The sequence below is a fragment of the Canis aureus genome, chromosome 27, assembly GCF_053574225.1.
Source record: "Canis aureus isolate CA01 chromosome 27, VMU_Caureus_v.1.0, whole genome shotgun sequence".
Taxonomy (NCBI): Eukaryota; Metazoa; Chordata; class Mammalia; order Carnivora; family Canidae; genus Canis; species Canis aureus.
In genome coordinates this window covers 26,198,358-26,218,046 of record NC_135637.1, presented here as the reverse complement: position 1 = coordinate 26,218,046, position 19,689 = coordinate 26,198,358, and the positions used below count along the sequence as shown (strand labels likewise).

The following is a 19,689-nucleotide window of genomic DNA, read 5'->3' as shown; positions in this document are numbered from 1 at the left end:
GCACTCATGAATGGTAGTATTGGTGTTGATCAGAATTGATTTAAAAGTAAACTGGTCCGGCAACAAAGGAGACCTACTGGTTCCTGTAGCTAATAAGATCCAGGAGTGTGTTCTCTTCAAGCATGCTTAGGTGAGGGTGCCCAGATGGTGACATCAGAGTTGTGTCTGTCTCCCTCAGGCGGCTTCTCCTTTAGGAAGGCTCCCAGGAGTATGGCCTATGTGGGGTCAGTGGTTCCAGGCTGTGTCCTTACTGTACAGCAAGTGCCCTAATCCCTTGGTAGTTCCAGCAGCAGTCCAGGCCTGTTTGCATTACCCTGAGCTAATTGCCATGATTCCAGTTGGCCAGGTCTGTCAGATTCCTATTCCAGGTTCCATAGATTGAAACAGAGGAGGGTGATTCTCTGAAGAAAAGACAGCATTTCTGTTACCAGAAGACAGACTAGGTGCTAGGTGGGCAAAAACAACAGATGTCCATCACAAAATAATAGTAGTAACTCCTACCATCACCCGGTCCCACTGTCATGTGCCAAGTCCCAGGTCAGCCTGCCTCAGGCCGCTTTTACTTTCACCACCTACTAGCCGCCTTAACTTGCTTGTCTCTGAGAGAAGCAGAGCCTGGCTTGGGATCCCTTCTGCCCTGCAATCAAGTCCTGTCTGGGATTACTGCAGAAGGTATCCTCTGGGGGGTGTTTCTGTCCATATATTAAAGTAAATCTTGTGGCCACTTCTGCCTTCTTAAAGCCTGCTGAAGAGCCCAAGCTTAGAAAATTTGGACAAGGGAAAGCTTGAGCAGGAACTTGGCTTGAGGAAACAATCTAATCTATGTTCCTCCCCTGTTGAGTGGCCTGGAGCAAGTTAAACTTGCCAAGCCTGTTTCTTTGTCTCCAGTGCAGGGTTCCTGCAAAGCTTATTGGATGATGTGTATAAACTGGCCACTCCAGTACTCTGCACACTGTAGCTGGGTGGTGCTGGTGGTGGTGGTTTTAATTAAGTGGCCAGCTCCCTTTGCCTCCTGGGTTCACAATACCATTCAAAGCTTTTATAAGAATACTTGTTTAGTGCTTAACAGTTTGGGAATTAAGTAACTAACTTACCTACTTATTTATTTATTTGGCCCAGCATGGAGCCAAACACAGGGCTTGAATTTAGGACCCTGAGATCAAGACCTGAGTGGAGATCAAGAGTTGTATGCTGAACTGACTGAGCCACCCAGGCACCCCAGGGAACTTATTTTAGATTGTCTCTTTAAGACTCCTTGCTCTGAGCTCTTAGGCCTCTCCAGCCATGGACAGGGAGCTCAGAAAGTCTTGGCTGAGGTGGTATGTCAGTCCAGTCTGCCTCTTGCCCCTGTTTGGATAGTAGCTGAAGCAGAGATATCATTGCAGATAGGTTGCCCTAAATATGCAGGCTAACATGCGGGGGTGTCAGTGTGTTGGTGAGAGGTGGGAGGAGTTGCGCTAGTGGCCAGAGTTCCTAGGCATGTAGCACACCTGACCGTGATGAATGATGCCAAGCAGCCAGCTGACCTAGGTTGAGGAGAACTTGGTAAAGAATTCCCATGTGCTGGCTGCAGTGATATTGATGATCATTGTGACAGCTGTTGTATATTGAGCAGAATAGACGATAAGTTCTTTACATTTCTTTTTTTTTTTTTTTTTTTTTTTTACATTTCTTGTTTTATGGACTCTTCCATTAATCCTGTGAGGTATTTATATAGACATTATAAATGAAATGGAATCAGAGAAGTTGTATGACTTTGTCATAAACTGAGGTGTGATGTAACTCTAGCTTCAAAATCAGCTGTCATATGGGGATCCCTGGGTGGCTCAGCAGTTTGGTGCTTGCCTTTGGCCCAGGGCGTGATCCTGGAGTCCCGGGATTGAGTCCTGCGTCAGGCTCCTGGCATGGAGCTTGCTTCTCCCTCTGCCTGTGTCTCTGCCTCTCTCCTCTCTCTATGTCTATCATGAATAAATAAATAAAATCTTAAAAAAAAATCAGCTGTCATAAATTATGATTTTCAGAGTTCATGAGAATCCCCTGAAGCAGGCACCCATCTCCCCACCAAATGAGGATAAATGGCTTCCCCTGGACTACCTGGCCAGGGGCTGTACCCAAGTCCTAGAAGCCTGTTCCTGGGCTACCTCCTACCTTGGCAGCCCACTGCTCCTCTACTGTTGGCCCATGTGTAACCAAATCATAAGGACTCTGGATCACTTGATTCCAGACATGGACCATTTCTTAAGTGCTTGCTATGCACTGGACATTCAGTAGAGCAATAACCAGAGATACAACCAGATATACAGTCATCATCTCTGCTGTCAAAGGGCTGTCTCCACAGGACAGCCTGATGGCTGGAAAGCATTTCTAATACTGTGGGGCAGTGCTGATGAGGGGGTGCAGAAGTGTGGGGGTGCTGGGGGCAGCATGAGCCCTAAGGGATGAGAAGATGTTGGCCAGGCGAGGGCAGCAGGGGGCATGATCTGGTGAAGGCAGCAGCAGGGTGAGATACGGGGGCTGAGAGAGGGCTGGGCAGGAATGGTTCCTACCTTCTGGTAGAAGCCCAGCTCCTTGATGACAGGCTGCCTCTCTGGGCCCTGCTGGCCCAGTCCCTGGGGCCTCGCTGGCATCATCTCTGCTGTTGACATATGGTCCCTTTAAGAAGCACACCAGCTACATATGTTGCCTTTTTAAGCTGCGAACTCCTTAAGGCACCATGAGGCTGGGAGCCCTGACAGGTTTCTAGGACCCTAGTGTTGGGCTGCCAAATAGGGCTATCTCCTTCCTGAGTGGTAATGCCAAGGTCTAGGCTACTTAGCATGACCAGCTCCCGGGCCTTAGTCTGCATTCTGTGACCTACTCCAAACCTGGGAAAGCTCTCCTCAGCTTCCAAGGCCTTTGAACAACAGCCTTTCCCCTTTCTGAGGCCCTCATTTTGTTTTCTTCTATCCTCAAATGAAGCCCTTGCTTATTCTTACTTGTCACCTCTCTGTCTTCCCACAGGTCCAGCTGCAGCTACTGACGGCCATCGTGAAACTTTTCCTGAAGAAGCCGACAGAGACCCAGGAACTGGTACAGCAGGTTCTCAGCTTGGCTACTCAGGTCAGTGCCCCCCGCCTCTCTGCTGTGGCCTGAGACCAGCAGGTCTCACTCCACAGGGGGTGCTTGGGTCCAAGGAGCCTGCCAGACCTTCCTGCCAAGGTCCTGTTCCTAAGACTGGCACCACTGGGGGGTTGGCCCTAGAGTAATCCAGCATCCCTGCTCAGGAAGCTCAGTCACAGATAAATCACGATGGAGTGGGTCAGGTGGTGAAGTTGAGATAGACTGTAAACAGAAGAGGAGAGGGAGGTCTGGGAGAACCAGAGGGTTTGTATGACAGGGAAGACAGATTTTGGAGAGGAGTGAGGAGTGGGGACAGGAGCAGGACTGGCCTATTTAATACTGGGCTAGAGTGGGAAATCAAGGGGCCAGGCCATGTTTAGGGACAGGTAATGTGGGACTGCTCAGGATCACTGCTGTTGGCCAGCACTATGACCATGCCTCGGTCATGGGGCTTGGGGAGGGGCTCCTTCCTTCTCTCCAGCTGGTTGCTCTGTTCCAAGTTTAATAGGCTTCTCATCACCTCTTCTACTGCTTAAGGACTCTGATAACCCAGACTTGCGGGACCGTGGCTACATCTACTGGCGTCTGCTCTCCACGGACCCAGTGGCTGCCAAGGAGGTGGTATTGGCTGAAAAGCCACTCATCTCTGAAGAGACAGACCTCATTGAGCCCACACTGCTGGACGAGCTCATCTGCTACATTGGCACCCTGGCTTCCGTCTACCATAAGCCTCCCAGCGCCTTTGTGGAGGGGGGCCGGGGCGTTGTGCACAAGAGCCTGCCACCTCGCACTGCCTCGTGAGTGAAGTGGGCCAGTCTCTAGGCTAAGCATCCCCACCTGGTTTTGCGGTTCATTAACCCAGGCACTCAGGCCTGATGCGATAACCCGTGGCAAGGCTGGAATCAAGGAAATTACCATTCTAGTGACTTTTTTTTATAATTAATCAATTTATTTATTTGATAGAAAGAGAGAAAATGTGGGGTGGGGTGGAGGGGGCGAGAGAGAGACTCTCAAGCAGATTCCTCTTGAGCTCAATCGATCCCACAACCTGAGATTAAGACTTGAGCTGAAACTAAGAGTTGAGCCACACAGGCACCCCCATTCTACTGAGCCACCCAGGTGCCCCCATTCTAATGTCTTTTTAATGAATGTTTACTACATACCAGGATGATTTCATTTGATCCTTAACAATAGCTCTAAGAGGTCTCCCCATTTAACAGACGAGGACAGTAGGACAGAGAGCTTGAGGGCCTGGTGCAGCATTCCACAACCAGCATAGCTAGTCACAGCCCCAATTCTAATTCCAGAGCCCTGTTCTTCTCACCCTCCTCTGCCACCCCCTGGTGGTTGGTTTGGCTTTGGTGCCCAGTCCTCCAGAGCAGACATCAGTCTTTAGAATGTGCTAAGTAGTGGAAATACAGAGGGCCCCTCCCTTCACTCACCCCCATGAAGCTGGATCTCTTGGAGAGCCAAAAAGATGTATCAGTCATAGGAAAGGGGAAGGGGAGGGGGCATATAGACAGCCCTTCTGGAACAGTGAGGAGACCCAGGTGCCTGTCCTGGGAGAGGATACTACAGACTGAGGACTCTGATCTCCCTGAGACAGCCCAGGGCCCACCCCACTGACCCTCTCCCTCCTGTGTCCTCACAGGAACGAGAGCACAGAAAGCCCTGAGACGGCCCCTGCCGGAGCACCCTCTGGTGAGCAGCCAGATGTCATTCCCACCCAGGGCGACCTACTGGGTGACCTCCTCAACCTGGACCTCGGCCCCCCGGTGAGCGGCCCACCTCTGGCCACCTCCTCAGTGCAGATGGGAGCCGTGGACCTTCTTGGTGGAGGCCTTGACAGCCTGGTATGTCCTGGGGCCCCCTCTGGATGATCTTGATAATGACCTTCAGAGGAGCAATCATTGAACATCCCATCTGTGCCATTCACCAACCAAGGGCCTCAGGTACACCTATTTGTGAAGGTGACTATGTCACTCCCTACTTAGAGGGGAGAAAACTGAGGCTTCAAGAGTTCAGGTGATCTTCCTTCCAACAGCGCATAGTATGTGGCAGATACGGGACTTAGCCTCTTGCCAAGCCAAGCCACTGAACCCCAACAGATTTGGGGCCTGTAAGGCTAGAGGAGCCAGACCAGTGTCCACTTACCCCCACATCCTGCACCAGCGTGGGGCAACATCCCAACAGGCCCAAGAGGCCCATGAGAAGTCAGGGACAGTCCCCCTCTGTAGAAAGGGTATGGTAAGACTGGACTGGGTATCTCCCTGGGACTTCTTCAGGTAGCTGGTAGAGCTGGGAGGAGAGGGTAGCAGAGCCCCTGTCACTTGGCCATGTCTGGCTCAGGTCCCCTAGGCATCACACAAGAAAGGGTAGGAAGGGTCATGCCAGAAGACGTGGGTGGTAGAGTGAAGCCCCAAAAGCAGTGTCCTTCATAGAAATAGCCTGGGCCCCCTCTTAAGCCTGGTACTGTCTTGCCTCAGACCCCTCTCAATGGAGCAACAGTGACTAATCTTTTCCCTCTTTCCCTCTCTCTCTTGTCTCTCTGTCGTCTTTCCTGGCTTTTCTCTCTGCATGTGGCTGCCTGTTCTCTTCACCCTGCCTGCTTCTGCTTGGAGATGGGGGATGAGCCTGAAGGGGTACGGTTCAACCCTTGTGCCATCAAGCCTTTGTCCCTGCTCTTCCTGAGTGCTGGCCCAGCATCCCAAGGGGTGGATGATGTCAAAGCAGTCCCTCCCTGCTGAGCTGTGGCCTTCTATCTAGTGTCCCATCCTCAGTACCCTGAGACAAAGTTGCCTTGTCACCCTGTGGATCAGCCGCACTCTCAGTTTCCAAGGGCTCTCCGTGACATCCTGGAGAGTGTGTTTCTGTCCACTTAGCCTCACAGCAGTCGTCTTGGGTACTCCTTTTATCTGTGGGCTGCAGGTTAGTTTATGAGTATCCCAAGCCCTTTCCCAGAGGTCACCCCTTAGGCTGGAGGCTTACAGGTCATGGGAAGGCACAATCTCTCTTCTCTACTCCCCTCACCCTGTCTTGTCTCTGCAACTTAGAGTTGGTATGACAGCAGCCCTGCAGCCCCCCTCCTGCCCCGTCCCATTTTCTAGAGTGCCAGGTTGCGCCTCTCATGCTGGGCCCCTGATGTCCCCATCTCTAAAGCCTGACTCTGACCCCTTTCCCTTCCTTTCCAGATCGGGGGCCCCAACTTTGTGGCACCCCCAGCAGCAGCAGTCCCAGCCAACCTAGGAGCAACCATGGGCAGTGGCCTGAGTGACCTTTTCGACCTGACAAGTGGCGTGGGCACGCTGTCAGGGTCGTATGTGGCCCCCAAAGCAGTAAGTACCACACCTCCTTTCATGGCAGGAGCCAGAGAGACAGCAGTTAGACACTGATGTCTGGGTTCCTTAAATGACCTGTTCCGTGGAATCTGCTCAGGCCAACAAAGATGGGCTCCAGGAGCAATAGTTTGCCAACCCGATGCTGAGGGCAGCCAGGGGCCGTGGGAGCACAGGGAAGAGATGCTAGGCTGGGCCTGGGGGCCTGGAATCATCTCCCAGAGCAGAGCTCAGGCCTGTAGATCAAGTCAGAATTTGGTAAGGGGCACTTGGGTGGCTCAGTTGGTTAAGTGTCTGCCTTCAGCTCTGGTCGTGATCTCAGGGTCCTGGGATGAAACCCTGTGTTGGGCTCCCTGCTCTGCAGGGAGTCTGCTTCTCCCTCTCCCTCAGCCGCTCGCCTTCTTGTTCTCACGCTCTATATCTCTGTCAAATAAATAAAATCTTAAAAAAAAAAAAAAAAAAAAAAATTAGGCAAAAGTGGAGAGAAGGCTCCAAGTGGAGGTAACAGCCTGTGGAAAGGCCTGGAGGCAAGGGAGAGCCCACCCCTCCCAGAGAACTGACAGAGGCCCCGTGTAAGAGCAGCAGTTCTGGGGGCTGTCCTGCCCAGTGCCCCCCCGTCATGGATGATAGACATAGTCTAACACATCCTTTATTTCCAATTTTTTTTTTTTTAATCCAAAATCTGTTTATTGGGATAGTGTCCCACTCATCTTGATTCAGGGAGCTTTTAGTGCTGCTTCCGCCTGAGGGAGCATCCTTCTATAAGCCTTGCTTTTCCTCCCGTGGGCTGGCAGAGGACGGTAGAACAGCCGACACACAGAACTACCGTCTGTGCATGGCTGAAGACGGTGGTGATTTTGTAGCATCCCGGGCACTTCACGTCCATGAAGTAGGAGTTGGGGCTCTGCACCAGGCGCTTCTTCTTGTGCTTCCTCTTCTCCTCTTCCAGGGACGGGTGCGGGAGATCCTTTGCAAGGGGCATGTTCTCGTGGGGAGGTCGTCACCGCCGGAAAGGACCTTTATTTCCAATTCTTGAAGGAGATTTGTGGACTTTGCAGCCTACCTATACTTATCACTTCAGAATCAGAAAGATACTATCACTTCATGAAAGAGGAATATACTTCTATATTTCCACTGTAAAGGCTTGGGTATACCCACCCTGAAAGATCTGGTGTCGTCAGGTGTATGCACATTAGAGTCCACACGATGGCCACACATAGTGTTCGTAGCTCGAGTGCTATAAACTATAGCTATAAACGATGTGGCTGGTGGTGCCCTTAGTTCCTGAAATGGTGACTGACTCCCAGTGAAGTTCCAATAAAACAAAACAGAGAATAAGCTTTTTTTTTTTTTTAGTTTCCCCATAGTTGGGTTCCCACCAATTTCAGGATATATTGAAACCATGCAAGACATACTCAAAGGGATGCAGGACAATGGCTCAGTGATGGGACTGTTGTCCTCCCGGCAACATGTCTAGCATCCCTGACCCTGGCCCATTAAGTGTCATGCCTCCTTGCCATTGTGCCACCTGAAGATGCCCATATATGCCATCCAGATCCAGATCCCACTGTGCTACCTAGAGCTAGTACTCACCATGACTCCCACCTAGACTATAGATTAAGGAGGGAAGAAGCTGGCAAAATAAGCATCGCCAGGCTGTGAGGGTTTCCCCCAGTCCTGGTGCAATGAAACCATTAAAAGGGTTTAAGCAGGGGATCCCTTGGTGGCTCAGTGGTTTATTTAGCACCTGCCTTCGGCCCTGGGTATGATCCAGGAATCCCGGGATCTCGAGTCCCACTTCAGGCTCCCTGCATGGAGCCTGCTTCTCCCCTGCCTGTGTCTCTGCCTCTCTCTCTCTCTCTCTCCCCCGCTTTCCCTCTCTCCTCTCTCTCTCTGTGTTTCTCATGAATAAATAAAATATTTTTAAAAAGGGAGTGGGGGGTATCCCTGGGTGGCTCAGTGGTTTGGCGTCTGCCTTTGGCCCAGGGCACGATCCTAGAGTACAGGATCGAGTCCCGTGTCTGGCTCCCAGCATGGAGCCTGCTTCTCCCTCTGCCTGTCTCTCTCTCTCTCTCTCTCTCTCTCATAAGTAAATAAATAAATCTTTAAAAAAAAAAAAAAGGGTTTTAAGCAGAAGTGAAACATTTATACTGAAGAGAGATTGCTTTGCCTACACTGTGGAGGCAGATTGGAAGGGGTAGGATAGAAGTGACGTACCCAGTGAGGAGGCCAATAGGAATTGATGTGTGCTGATGGCGCCTGGACAAGAAGGGCGCCTTTGAGGCTGGAGGCAGTAGACTGCACTGGGAGGTGGGCCTGGCAGGGTGTGGGGGCTGGCAAGGAGGGATGGATGCTGGCTCAGGCAGTGGAATGGAGGTGCCATTTGCCAAAATGGCAAGGAAAGAAAGGAGAGCTGAGTTTAGGAGTCAAGAACATGGGGGCCTGGCGCTAAGAAGAGTGTGGTGTGGGCCACACCCTCAGCATCGAGGAAGCTGCCAGAGGGGATGGACCTGGCCTGATCTCCCCACCACACTCAGGTCAGACACGATGTCTGCCACTTAGTTCTCAGTGAGAGCCTCTCTCTCTCTCTCTCTTCCAAGGCTCCCTCCCCAGAGCAGAATAGAGCTGGGCTTTAGGGGCAAGGTGATATCTCTCTTGTGACTGGGGAGTTGTGAGCCAGCACCTGCCCTGCCCTGGCCTCACTGGGTATGCCAGCTGTACCTGCAGCAGTGGTGACCAGAGCCCCCAGGTATGATCAGGGCCCATGGCAGATAGCAAGTCTAGTGCTAGCAGCTGCACACTTCCATGCTGTGGACTGCACAGCCCCCACCCCACTAAATCCTGCCAGAAGCCTGACGGGGTTATTACTCTTGTTCTGAGGTTGAGAAATCTGAGTGCTTTTGCCTAAGGTCACCTAGCAGGTAAGTGACAGAGTGTGAAACTGAATGCAGAGTGGCACCAAAGCCCCCATTCCTGATCCCTACATGATCATGCCCCACAGTGTTTGAGAACATCCTATGTGCCTGAGCGTCATTGATTGTCAGAATCACTAATTACTACCCAGATGGGCTACCTCAATGCATGAGGCCGATGGATACATGTTAAAAGCCCAGTGTAACAGGCATAAGGCGGGACCAAATGACAAGAACAGCAAAGACTCCTGCAGTCCTGTGCATGCCAGGCCTTGCCAGGATGCAGAGCTGCCAGGAATATAAAGTCCGGAACTGGCCCCAGGGGAGCTGGCCCTCTGCTTGTGTGTTCATTTTAATGGATATTATTACTGCTTTTTCTTAGTGGAGGGCCAGATGGGCGTACCAACAGTGAATGCTAGAAATGAGAGGATAGAGGATCACCTGGTCAGAGGAATTTAGGGCAATCTGCTTAGAAGAGGAGTCCTTACAATACCATTTCCCCATTATCTTAGACACAGGAATTTCTGGAGTGGAGGTGCATTCTTCCTTCAGAAGCAGTAGGGATGTCATCTATGTTTTCCTAACAGTACTGTGACTACCTAGAATGGTTTGTCCCATGTTCATTCTCCCCACCACACTGGTGGGGGTAAATACGTTCTCCAACCTTCTTGGCCAAGGGAATGAGGTTTTCTTGGCATAAGAACTTGGGAGTTCCTCAAGCATTTGGACCAGTGGGTGGTGATGTTTCTTTGGGTTTTTCAGTAAATGTTGAGGGTTAGTTCTGTGGTAGGACCTATGCTAGACTCCTGAAGCCACGGTGACCAAGAGAAATGAGGTCCCCACTGTCAGCAGTCAGTCCCAGTGACAGACGCAGTTCTGCAAGAACTGTGAGAAGTAGCCCGCTGGAGGGGCCAGGGGCCAAGCAGCTGTGCTGGGAGTGGGGGTCCTCATAGCTCTCTGTTTGCCTGTCTCAGCTGAAGCTGAAGCCCTGTGATTCCACCCTCACACCTTTGTCCCAGGAAAACAAAGGATGATCAGGCTAGTGAGTACCATGTGGGTGGACCTACGGAAGCACTTTTCAGACAGAGGACAGTGCAGGGTTGGGGAGGAGGAGCAGGTTCAGTCGAGCCTGACAGAGGGGGCAGCCAGGACATGGAGGCTCTGGGCAGTTAAAGTGTCACAGCATTGGAGGAGTTAAGTTTTATTTAAGTAATCTCTATGCCCCACATGGAGCTCAAACTCATGATACTGAGCTCAAGAGTCAGGTGCCCCCACATTTGCATTTTAGAAGACCTGAGGGCAGCCCTAGTGGCACAGCAGTTTAGCGCCCCCTGCAGCCCAAGGTGTGATCCTGGAGACCCAAGATCAAGTCCCACATCAGGCTCCCTGCATGGAGCCTGCTTCTCCCTCTGCCTGTGTCTCTGCCTCTCTCTCTCTGTGTCTCTATGAATAAATAAAAAAATAATAATAAAAAAAAAGATGACCTTAGCTGCTGTGGAGAGCAGGTATTGGGGTACCCCAAGGGCTTCTGTCTTACCTGGTGGACTCTGACGGTGGCTCAGATGCAGGTGCTGCCTGCTGAGGGAAGTAGAGGCCCTGGTGGCAGATGGAGGAGGTAATGGTGACAGGACCCAATCTGCATGACTGTGGTATGGGGCTTGGGGTTGGCTGAGAGTGGGGACCCAGACGACACTGAAGTTCCTGGTGTCAGCACCTTGAGAGACTAAGACGTTCACCAACACAGGGCCCCTTGGGGAAACTCTCGAGGAGGCCTGGACCTTTTAACATTGGAGGGGGCCTGTGAGGGATCTGAGAGAACAAAGACTTGAAAGGCATTTACATGGCCATGGATGATGCCTGCTGATGTCCTTCACGGTTGGGGCTTTAATTCAAGATATTTCAGTCTGCCAACATGCCTCTCTTGTGACTGGCTTAGAGCAAGCTCCAAGCCAAGGATGTAAAGAAAAAAAAGCAAAATAAATAAATAAATAAGTAAAGAAGCAGAGCCCTTCCTTCAAAGAGCTGACTGGGTACAGGGGATACAGATACACAGGCTCACATTTATCTGCTAAAATGTCATGGTAGTATGGATGCAAGGAAGGAATCTAGGTGTGGGCTTCCCAGAGGAGGCGGCTCTTGAGCTGAGGCTCCCATGACAGCCAAGCAGCAGAGGGCCTGCCAGGCAAGAGGTCCTCTTAGGTACTGTCCTTGGACAGCCCAGTTTCCATGATTAAAAGGCCAGCCCTGCCTTCTGTGAGGAAGGACAGACTGTGACAGCCAGGAAGGCCTCAGGCTCTGGCTGAGGCCCCAGATGCCATTGGGCTCTTGACTCTACTTGACTCCTCTAGAGGCTGGCAGGGTCCACATGTCTCATCTCCTTTCTCAGTACTACTTACTGAGTGTTACTTCTTGGACCTTTAAAGATTCAGGTCAACCCTTGGGCATACCAAGCCCCTCTCTACCCCAGGCTGCTCTGATACAGAGCCACACTGTGGTGGTGGCCTTGGATGGGCCATGCAGGATTGTTCCTCTCATCCCAAGATCCACATGGTCGTCTCCTAATGGTAAAGGCAGGTGTGGGCCTCAATCTGGGAGGGCCCTGATGAAGAGTGGGGGAGAGAGGGATGGTGAAGGAGAAGCGGGGAATGGTGCTCAGGTGGGCTGCTGTTGACTTTTAGGGAAGTGGTAAACACGAGCCTCCCCTCCACTGTCTTCCCTGTAGGTATGGCTCCCGGCTATGAAGGCCAAGGGGTTGGAGATTTCAGGTACCTTCACCCGCCAGGTGGGCTCCATTTCCATGGATCTGCAGCTGACCAACAAGGCCCTCCAGGTCATGACCGACTTTGCCATCCAGTTTAACCGCAACAGGTGAGCTCCCAAGGCCAGTGTGATGAGAGCCCTTGCTGGTGACTGCAGGCAGGAGCCAAGAGCTCTGAGGGGTCTGGTGCCTCTTTTCTGGGGAAGGTGGATATTCCTCACAGCTGCATCTCAGACCAAAACTGTCTAAAGCAATGATTTTTTTTTTTTCCCTTCCTCATGACCTCTTTATGTAGACTCTAAAGTATTTGGCAGAGGGTTAGGGTATGTCTCCTTATTTTTGCCTTCCTCCACTGCTCAAAGAGTGTTTGCTGATAAAAACCCCCAGCTCCAGACTAGGAGCCTGCCTTTGGCAAACACCCCACACAATAGGAGGGAGCCTCCTCTCCAGGCCTAAGTTGCTGCCACCTCAGGGCCCAGCTCTAAGAAGGCTGACTGGGAATGGCCCTGCCTGCCCACCAACCCCTTGTGGTGTTTGGTGGTTAAACCCTGATAGGTTTAACCTATCAGACGGGTCCTCTGGGAGTGGTGGCTGCTCTGGGCTCTTCACCCCTCTGGGTCCCCTGCACTGGCAGTCCTGGGGAAGGTTTCCTCCCTGGCACCAGCAGGGTCTGCACGGGCCAGGCCAGCTAAGCCAGGGCTCTCTGGGGAGCCAAGCAGCCTCTCCTGATGATTCTTCTTCCTGAGTGGCTCTAGTGATGAGCAAACTGAGCCTCTAAGAAGTTGACTGAAGGGGCTGCTTCCTCAGGGAGAGCCACAGGCCAGTGGGTCCTGATCCTCCGTCAGCTCTGCTACTTATCCTTAGATGGCCCTAGAGGCCATAGAAGCACTCCAGGTTCCAAGGGGAAGTCCCAATGATTGCTCATAATAGACTTAGAGGGTGCTGACAACTCCCTGGGTGGCAGGCCCTGTGCTGAGGATTTTAAAAGTATTATCTTTCTTTGAGCTACTTGACAGCCCAGTGAGGTCAATACCATTGTCCCCCTTTCTTTTTTTTTAAAGATTTTATTTAAAAAAAATTTTTATTTTTATTTTTATTTTTATTTTTTTTAATGGGGACATGACCCTTTTTTTTTTTAATTTTTATTTATTTATGATAGCCACAGAGAGAGAAAGAGAGGCAGAGACACAGGCAGAGGGAGAAGCAGGCTCCATGCACCAGGAGCCCGATGTGGGATTCGATCCCAGGTCTCCAGGATCACGCCCTGAGCCAAAGGCAGGCGCCAAACCGCTGCGCCACCCAAGGATCCCTAAAAAAATTTTTTAAATAAAGATTTTATTTATTTATTCATGGGAGACACAGAGAAAGAGAGGCAGAGACATAGGCAGAGAGAGAAGCAGGGTCCACGCAGAGCCCGACATGGGACTCGATCCCAGGACTCCAGGATCACACCCTGGGCCAAAGGCAGGCGCTCAACCACTGACCCACCCAGGCATTCCCCGTTGTTCCCCTTTCAGTAGATAATGACACCTGGGTTCAGAGAGGACTAGTGCTTTTGCCCTAGTGGGCAGGCAGGAGGCAGTGGGGGAGTTCCAGGAAAGCCTGAAGAGCCAGGCTAGCACAGAGGCCTACGGTTCCCCACATCATCTCCCACCATGTCCCACACAGGCCTGATTGCCATCATGGGCAGAATGCAGACAAAGTGAAGCAGCTCAAGCTCAAGATCTCAGCAGTGCTACTCATCCCATAGGGTCTGAGCACAGGCCTGCCCCTCCCTGAGTTTTCATGACTTGGAATATGAGAGAATATATATCTCTCACTGTTTTTATGAGGGTAGGAGTTGGTATAATATCATATGGCCAGCCTAGGCACAGTGAGCTGTCGGTTCATGGTCCTGTGTCTGACACTCATGGGGATCCTCCCCTCCTGATTTACCCACATGTTGCTTTACCGAGAAGTAGGGCTTTCCTGAATCTCTCTTTGGCCAGTTCTAGCCCAGAAAGTAAAGCCTGGTTTCTTGCCTGGGATAGTCACATCCCTCCTGAAAGATGGGAATTGGTAGCAGAAACTTGGACAGTCTTCAGTTAGAAGCAGCTTATAAAATTGAACACCAATAAAAAATAAATTTATTATTAAAAAATAAAAATAAAAAAATAAAATTACAAGAAACTGAAAAAAAAAAAAGCAGCTTATAGTTCAGGTCCCTGGTGTTAGATGGAGCTCCTCAAGTGCAGAACAGAGCAAGGCCATGTTCACCAGAGCCTGCTCAGTGCATAGCCCAGAACAGAAAGTGGAGCAGAGATGGGCTTTAGGCCTGCAGCTGGCCAAGGGCTCATTCCCCCTGTCCACACAGCCATTGAGCATGGGGGTCAGGAACTTGTCCATCTGTCCTGGGCCAGCTGAGGTGAGGCTGGCTTACTAGAGAGCCTTTTTGCCAATGCTGCCCTAGTTCTGGAGCCGGAGGAACCCACTCATCCCACATCAGCACCTATTCCCCCTGCCATTCCCGCGGGGGCTTCTCTCTCCCCAGCTTCGGCCTGGCCCCTGCTGCCCCCCTCCAGGTCCACGCACCACTCAGCCCCAACCAGACCGTGGAGATATCCCTGCCTCTCAACACGGTGGGCTCGGTCATGAAGATGGAGCCTCTGAACAATCTCCAGGTGTGTTCCAGGCAGAGCTAAGCACCCTACTCCTTACCTGCCCACCCACCACAGGGGAGGAACCTAGTGGAAAGATCTGGGGCCTGGCCTTTGTTGGCAAAGGGGTGTGTCTGTGAAGTTGTGCTCTTCGCCAAAGATCTGTCAGGGGAGGCCCGATCCAAAAGGATGAAGGGACGTGGTTACCAGGGAAGGTGTGTGAGGGAGCCTGCTCAGGTGGAGGCACAGGGAGTATGCCCTTCCTGAGGCCTCAGGTGATATCAGGCATCAGGGACTGATTGAGGTCTTGTTCCTAGGTGGCTGTGAAGAACAACATTGATGTCTTCTACTTCAGCACTTTGTACCCACTGCACATCCTCTTTGTGGAGGATGGAAAGATGGGTGAGTCCTGAAGGTGTCCCAGAGTCCCTGGAATATAATGATTGGCTTTGCCCCACGATGGAGTCCATGAGTCACCGGCCCCTCTGCAGAGCCTGAGGCGAGAGTCACGCTTCCATCAAGAACCCCTGGACGTTGTTTGGCCAGCTTTGTCCTGCAATGGGGGCCATGCCATGCAGGGACTGTCTCATTCTATTCTCCTGCTCCCACCTGCCCCTCAGCCTTGCCTTTAGTCTCTAGACAGTCTTCCCATGGCCTCCCAAGGTGAGGACCCTAGACCATGTCACACCTGATGTCCATCTCCTGTGCCCTGGCTGGAACCCCTGAGAAGACTCATCCCCATGATGGGAAGGCTCACTGCCAGCTCACAGCTGAGCAGAGGACTTTGCCTACATCATCTCTCGGTCACCACAGAAACCCTGTGACACAGGCTGTGATTAACGAGCAGGCTACTTGGAGCCAGAGCAGGAGGGGAGTGCATATGTGGGTGCTGGGAAGGAGAGATTTAAGGCCCCAAGGTGGAAAGCCCAGGGTCTTTGGGAGCAGCACTAGTAGCCACTTGGACAGACCTGAAGGTTTGCTCATGGAAGCAGGAGGGTGCTGTCACAGAGCTGGTGCCTGTCTTTAGCTTCAAGCTGGCACCCCCAAAATACCCATTTCCTGTTGGATGTCATTGAGTAGGGCCCCAGGTTTATCAGGGTCCCATCCTCTACCTTGTCCCTCACCCTCCAGACCGGCAGATGTTCCTGGCCACATGGAAGGACATTCCCAATGAAAATGAAGCCCAGTTCCAGATCAGAGACTGCCCCCTAAATGCAGGTAGGATTTTGCAGCCCTCCCCCACCTTCCCACCCAGTGCACACTGCCCCTCACCAATACCCCCAGCCCCCTCCCATCGCTGACCAGGGGCCCTCCTCGCTCTCAGAGGCTGTGAGCAGCAGGCTACAGAGCAGCAACATCTTCACAGTCGCCAAGAGGAACGTGGAAGGCCAGGATATGCTCTACCAGTCCCTGAAGCTCACCAACGGCATCTGGGTGCTGGCAGAGCTGCGTATCCAGCCAGGCAACCCCAGCTTCACGGTGAGGGTCCCCGCTCCTGCCCTGCCACCCCTGGGGTGTCTAACTCCATATTCCAGGCAGCCTCTCCTTCCCTCACTCCTTCTCAGACCAGGGGTCAGTTCTGATGGGGTGTGCTCTAGCCCAGTCCCTCTGAACCTGACATGAATGAGCATCAGAATTCTGACCCTAGCCTCCAACTCAGTCCCACCAGGTTACCCAGATAAGACACCACCAAACTGTCACCAAACAGTGAGTTGAACTAGAAGATTCTATAAAATTGGGCCCTCTGAGGTGGTGCAGTTGGCCCAAGGCCCACCTGACTGGGAAATGGCACTGCTGGGCCCAGGCCCTGGCCCTCCTACTCTTTCCTGCCTGAGGGCCCACCTGGGAGGATGCTGTTTGTGAGCATCTTGTCTTCCTGGCCTTTGTGTCAGACCCCAGTGAGGACATGGCTTCCATGGAGTGCGTGGTTGTCCTGGAGGCCGTGCTGCTGTTCCAGGCCCTAGAGAGCTCCAGGCTTTGCTTCTCCCCCTGCACCCTAGTCTCTGGCAGGCATGGGCCTCCAGATGTTGCTCCCTGGGCCCTGCTGGCGGTGCTGGCACTGTGGTCGGGCGGGGGCTGCGGCAGTGGCTTCGGGGGTAGTAATTTCCGTCTCCCTGTGTTCGGTTGCTGCATGCCCACCTTCCCTGCTGGTGCCCGTGGTGCAGGATTTGGAGGTTAGCAGATTGCTTTTCTCTTCCTCTTTCCCCTCCATTCTCCCCAGCCACACCTTGCACAGCCCGTCTCCTGGCCTGGCTCCAGAGCGCCCTGCCTCTCCTAGCCTCACCTCACCCTGCTGCACCCCCAAAGCCAAGCAGACATGCATGCAGGTTGCAGGCACAGGGCACCCCAAAGCTTCCCAACCAGGTGAACCCGATTGAGGAACTGGTACCCCAACTTCCCAACATGCCCAGTATGCACGGAGCCCTTCAGAGAAGATCAGGGCCCCATAGGCTCCCCACTACTGGCTTCCAGAGCTCCATTTGCTCCTCCCCTAATCGCACCCTTTAGAAGCAGTGATTTTGGCAGAAGGGGTGGTGGCAATTGTTTCTCCGCTGCCTACTCTCCAGCTCACACTGTGACAAAGCTTCCTGTACCGGAACCCAGGAAGAATCCCCGGTGCCCCCAACCCCCATCTCTCCAAGTAGAGACCTGCTTCCTCCCAGACCATACCTCCTCAGAGACCCCAGCCCTTCACAGGCAGCTCTGTGGGGTGGGGGCCGGGCACTCCCCGACAGCCCCCAGCTCATGATTCACGCTGCTCACCACTAGCTGCTCACCGCTAGGGCTCTGGTGGCTGAGCTGACAGCAGGTGTGTGGGCTGCAAGTATATTTGGTCTGCACCCAGCTGGCTGCAGCAGCCACCCCCTCCGCTTTACTACACATCTGCCCCGGCCACGCTGCCACCAGGCCACATGCGCGCACCGCACTCCTCCATCTGGTTCTCACTCTCTCTTCCCTCCCTGCCTTCCTTCCCAGCCTCAGAGAGGAGCCTGGGGAATTCTGAGCACTCTCCCTCCCCTGACTGAGCACTTTCTTTCCCCCTGTAGCTGTCACTGAAATGTCGAGCGCCAGAGGTGTCCCAACACGTGTACCAGGCCTACGAGACCATTCTCAAGAACTGAGCTCCCATCCAGTGCCCACCCCAACCTTTTGCCAGCCCTGAGGAGCCCCCTGGAAATGGCAGCACTTCCTTCCTAGAGAGGCTGAAGCAAGGTTTCTGGCCACCACGGAGTTCCCTGGTCCTGACTACCAGGCCCACCTGGGTCCTCAGGGCAGGGCAGCATTCCTCCTGGAGTGAAATCATAGTGTACTCCTGTGCTCGGGGACTCCCCTCTTCTGTTGCTGCTGACAGGGTCAGGTGAGGAGGGGACCAGGAAACAGAGCCAGAGGGGCCACAGAAGCTGGTCAGCAGACCCAGGTTTTTTCTCTTCTCTTTCCTGGCCAGGGTCTAAAGGGCGAGTGTGTTGCTCCTTCGTTGGGGTCCTGGCTCAGGAAGCCCCCTACCCCCCAGTCTCTCTTGGATCAGTGTTAGAGATCCTCCCCGTTGCCTGCTCTCATGCCAGGCTGTCCTGGTGTGTGTGGAGGGTCCCCTGGTACCAGGAGAGCTCCTCTCTCAGGGGTCTGGGGCTCCGAGGGCCTACACCCCTACTCTCCCTGTCTGTATCTGCCCAGGCTGGGACCCTGTGGTTGTACTAGTTGGCCCATAGCCTCCTGAACACTGACCCACATGGGCAAGACTGGGCAGAAACGCCCAGGGCCCCAGCCCAAGCTCCTACTCCCTGGCAGTTGCACATACCCTCTCACCCCTCACCCCACTCCTTCTCTTGTCCCTGAGCACAGTGACTGCCTATGATATAGTCCTTGGCGTCCCCTGTGTTTCTGGAGCAGAGATAGGACTGAGGGATGGGGCACGTGGGTGAGCAGGGTACTTCCCATCTGGGGTTTCTTTGGGGTTTCTCCTTAGTGTCTGCTACCCTCCCCCTGGCCTCCCAAATTTCAGTTGTGTCTGACAGAGCATTAGGTTTTCCTGTACTGCTGTTTAATAATAAAGAAAGATTCTGCTTTTGGCAATCACGGACACTTTTTTCCCCCCCTCCACTAAATGTCAGAATTAAAAATTGCCTCCAAGTGGTTGAGGATGGTTTTCTGACCCCTGCAGTAACTATAATATACATTGTTGACATATGTGTATATACAGATACATATACTATAGTATACATAGCACAATACACACACACATATATATAATGTATGTTTACTCTTATTTTCAAAAAGAGAAAGTGAATAAAAATTATGACATTGAGTGTGTTCCTGGCCGGTGTGTCAGGTCCTGAGGCTCTTCTGGGTGGGGTCCTGGGTCCAGGATCAAGGGCTCAAGCTGTGTGCCTAGCCCCTCCCCCAGCACTCTTGGGACAGCGCCTTTCCCTCTACCCTGTCCTTAAAAACAGACCTCTGAGGTCTGCGGGTCTCCCTGGCACCACTCCTGCCCTTGATCTAACTCCACCCAGCCGTCTCGCCTTTTGATGTTGGCCAAGAGGGCTGACTTTTGTTTTGGTTTTCCTCAGCTCCCTGCCATCACGAAGGCTCCCAGGAGCAGTGGGGAGGTACTCTGATGGGGAGCAGTTGCCAGAGAGAGGGAATGGTTGGGTAGGCCAGGCACCAGGCCTGTCTGGGCAGGCTCTACCCCACCCTGCATCTGCAGCTGGCTCCGAGGGAGGGGGGTGGGTACTAAGCTGGCACCTGCTCAGGTGCCACCAGGGACGTCCCATGTGGTCCCAGTGCTGGCATTGGCCAGGATCCCAGGGGACAGCAGCCAGACCCTGGGCAGGGCCCTGATGGCAAAGCTGCCTGGGGGCCTTCAGCCTGTTTCTAAGGGAGGAGCAGCCTGGTGCCCTTGCCCCATCTCAGCCCAGGCACTCCCTGTACTGCCTACTTCTGACCCAGTGCTG

At 52.9% G+C, this 19,689-nt stretch overlaps 1 protein-coding gene, 1 non-coding gene and 1 pseudogene across 7 annotated transcripts in view; 2 read left to right on the top strand and 1 right to left on the bottom strand.

The window, feature by feature from the left end:
* The window catches only part of AP1B1 (adaptor related protein complex 1 subunit beta 1), an 82,838-nt gene extending 64,027 nt beyond the window's left edge, over positions 1–18,811 (top strand). For 3 of the 6 annotated variants that reach the window (XM_077874240.1, XM_077874239.1, XM_077874245.1), the window contains 11 exons: positions 3,001–3,099; positions 3,637–3,896; positions 4,751–4,952; positions 5,721–5,741; positions 6,291–6,434; positions 12,069–12,214; positions 14,635–14,764; positions 15,058–15,142; positions 15,872–15,958; positions 16,065–16,235; positions 17,795–18,811. In XM_077874240.1, the coding sequence (XP_077730366.1) occupies positions 3,001–3,099; positions 3,637–3,896; positions 4,751–4,952; positions 5,721–5,741; positions 6,291–6,434; positions 12,069–12,214; positions 14,635–14,764; positions 15,058–15,142; positions 15,872–15,958; positions 16,065–16,235; positions 17,795–17,862 (1,413 nt within the window). In that variant the 3' untranslated portion in view covers positions 17,863–18,811. Of the gene's footprint in view, positions 1–3,000; positions 3,100–3,636; positions 3,897–4,750; positions 4,953–5,720; positions 5,742–6,290; positions 6,435–12,068; positions 12,215–14,634; positions 14,765–15,057; positions 15,143–15,871; positions 15,959–16,064; positions 16,236–17,787 lie in introns of all 6 variants that reach the window. The other 3 variants (XM_077874241.1, XM_077874243.1, XM_077874242.1) reach the window with 3 other exon arrangements.
* Positions 7,083–7,465, bottom strand: LOC144299011 (small ribosomal subunit protein eS27-like pseudogene; annotated as a pseudogene).
* LOC144300102 (small nucleolar RNA SNORD125) lies at positions 12,813–12,909 on the top strand. Its single transcript, XR_013366742.1, has one exon. It is a non-coding gene; the product is annotated as a small nucleolar RNA SNORD125 (small nucleolar RNA).
* Positions 18,812–19,689: the final 878 nt, after the last annotated feature.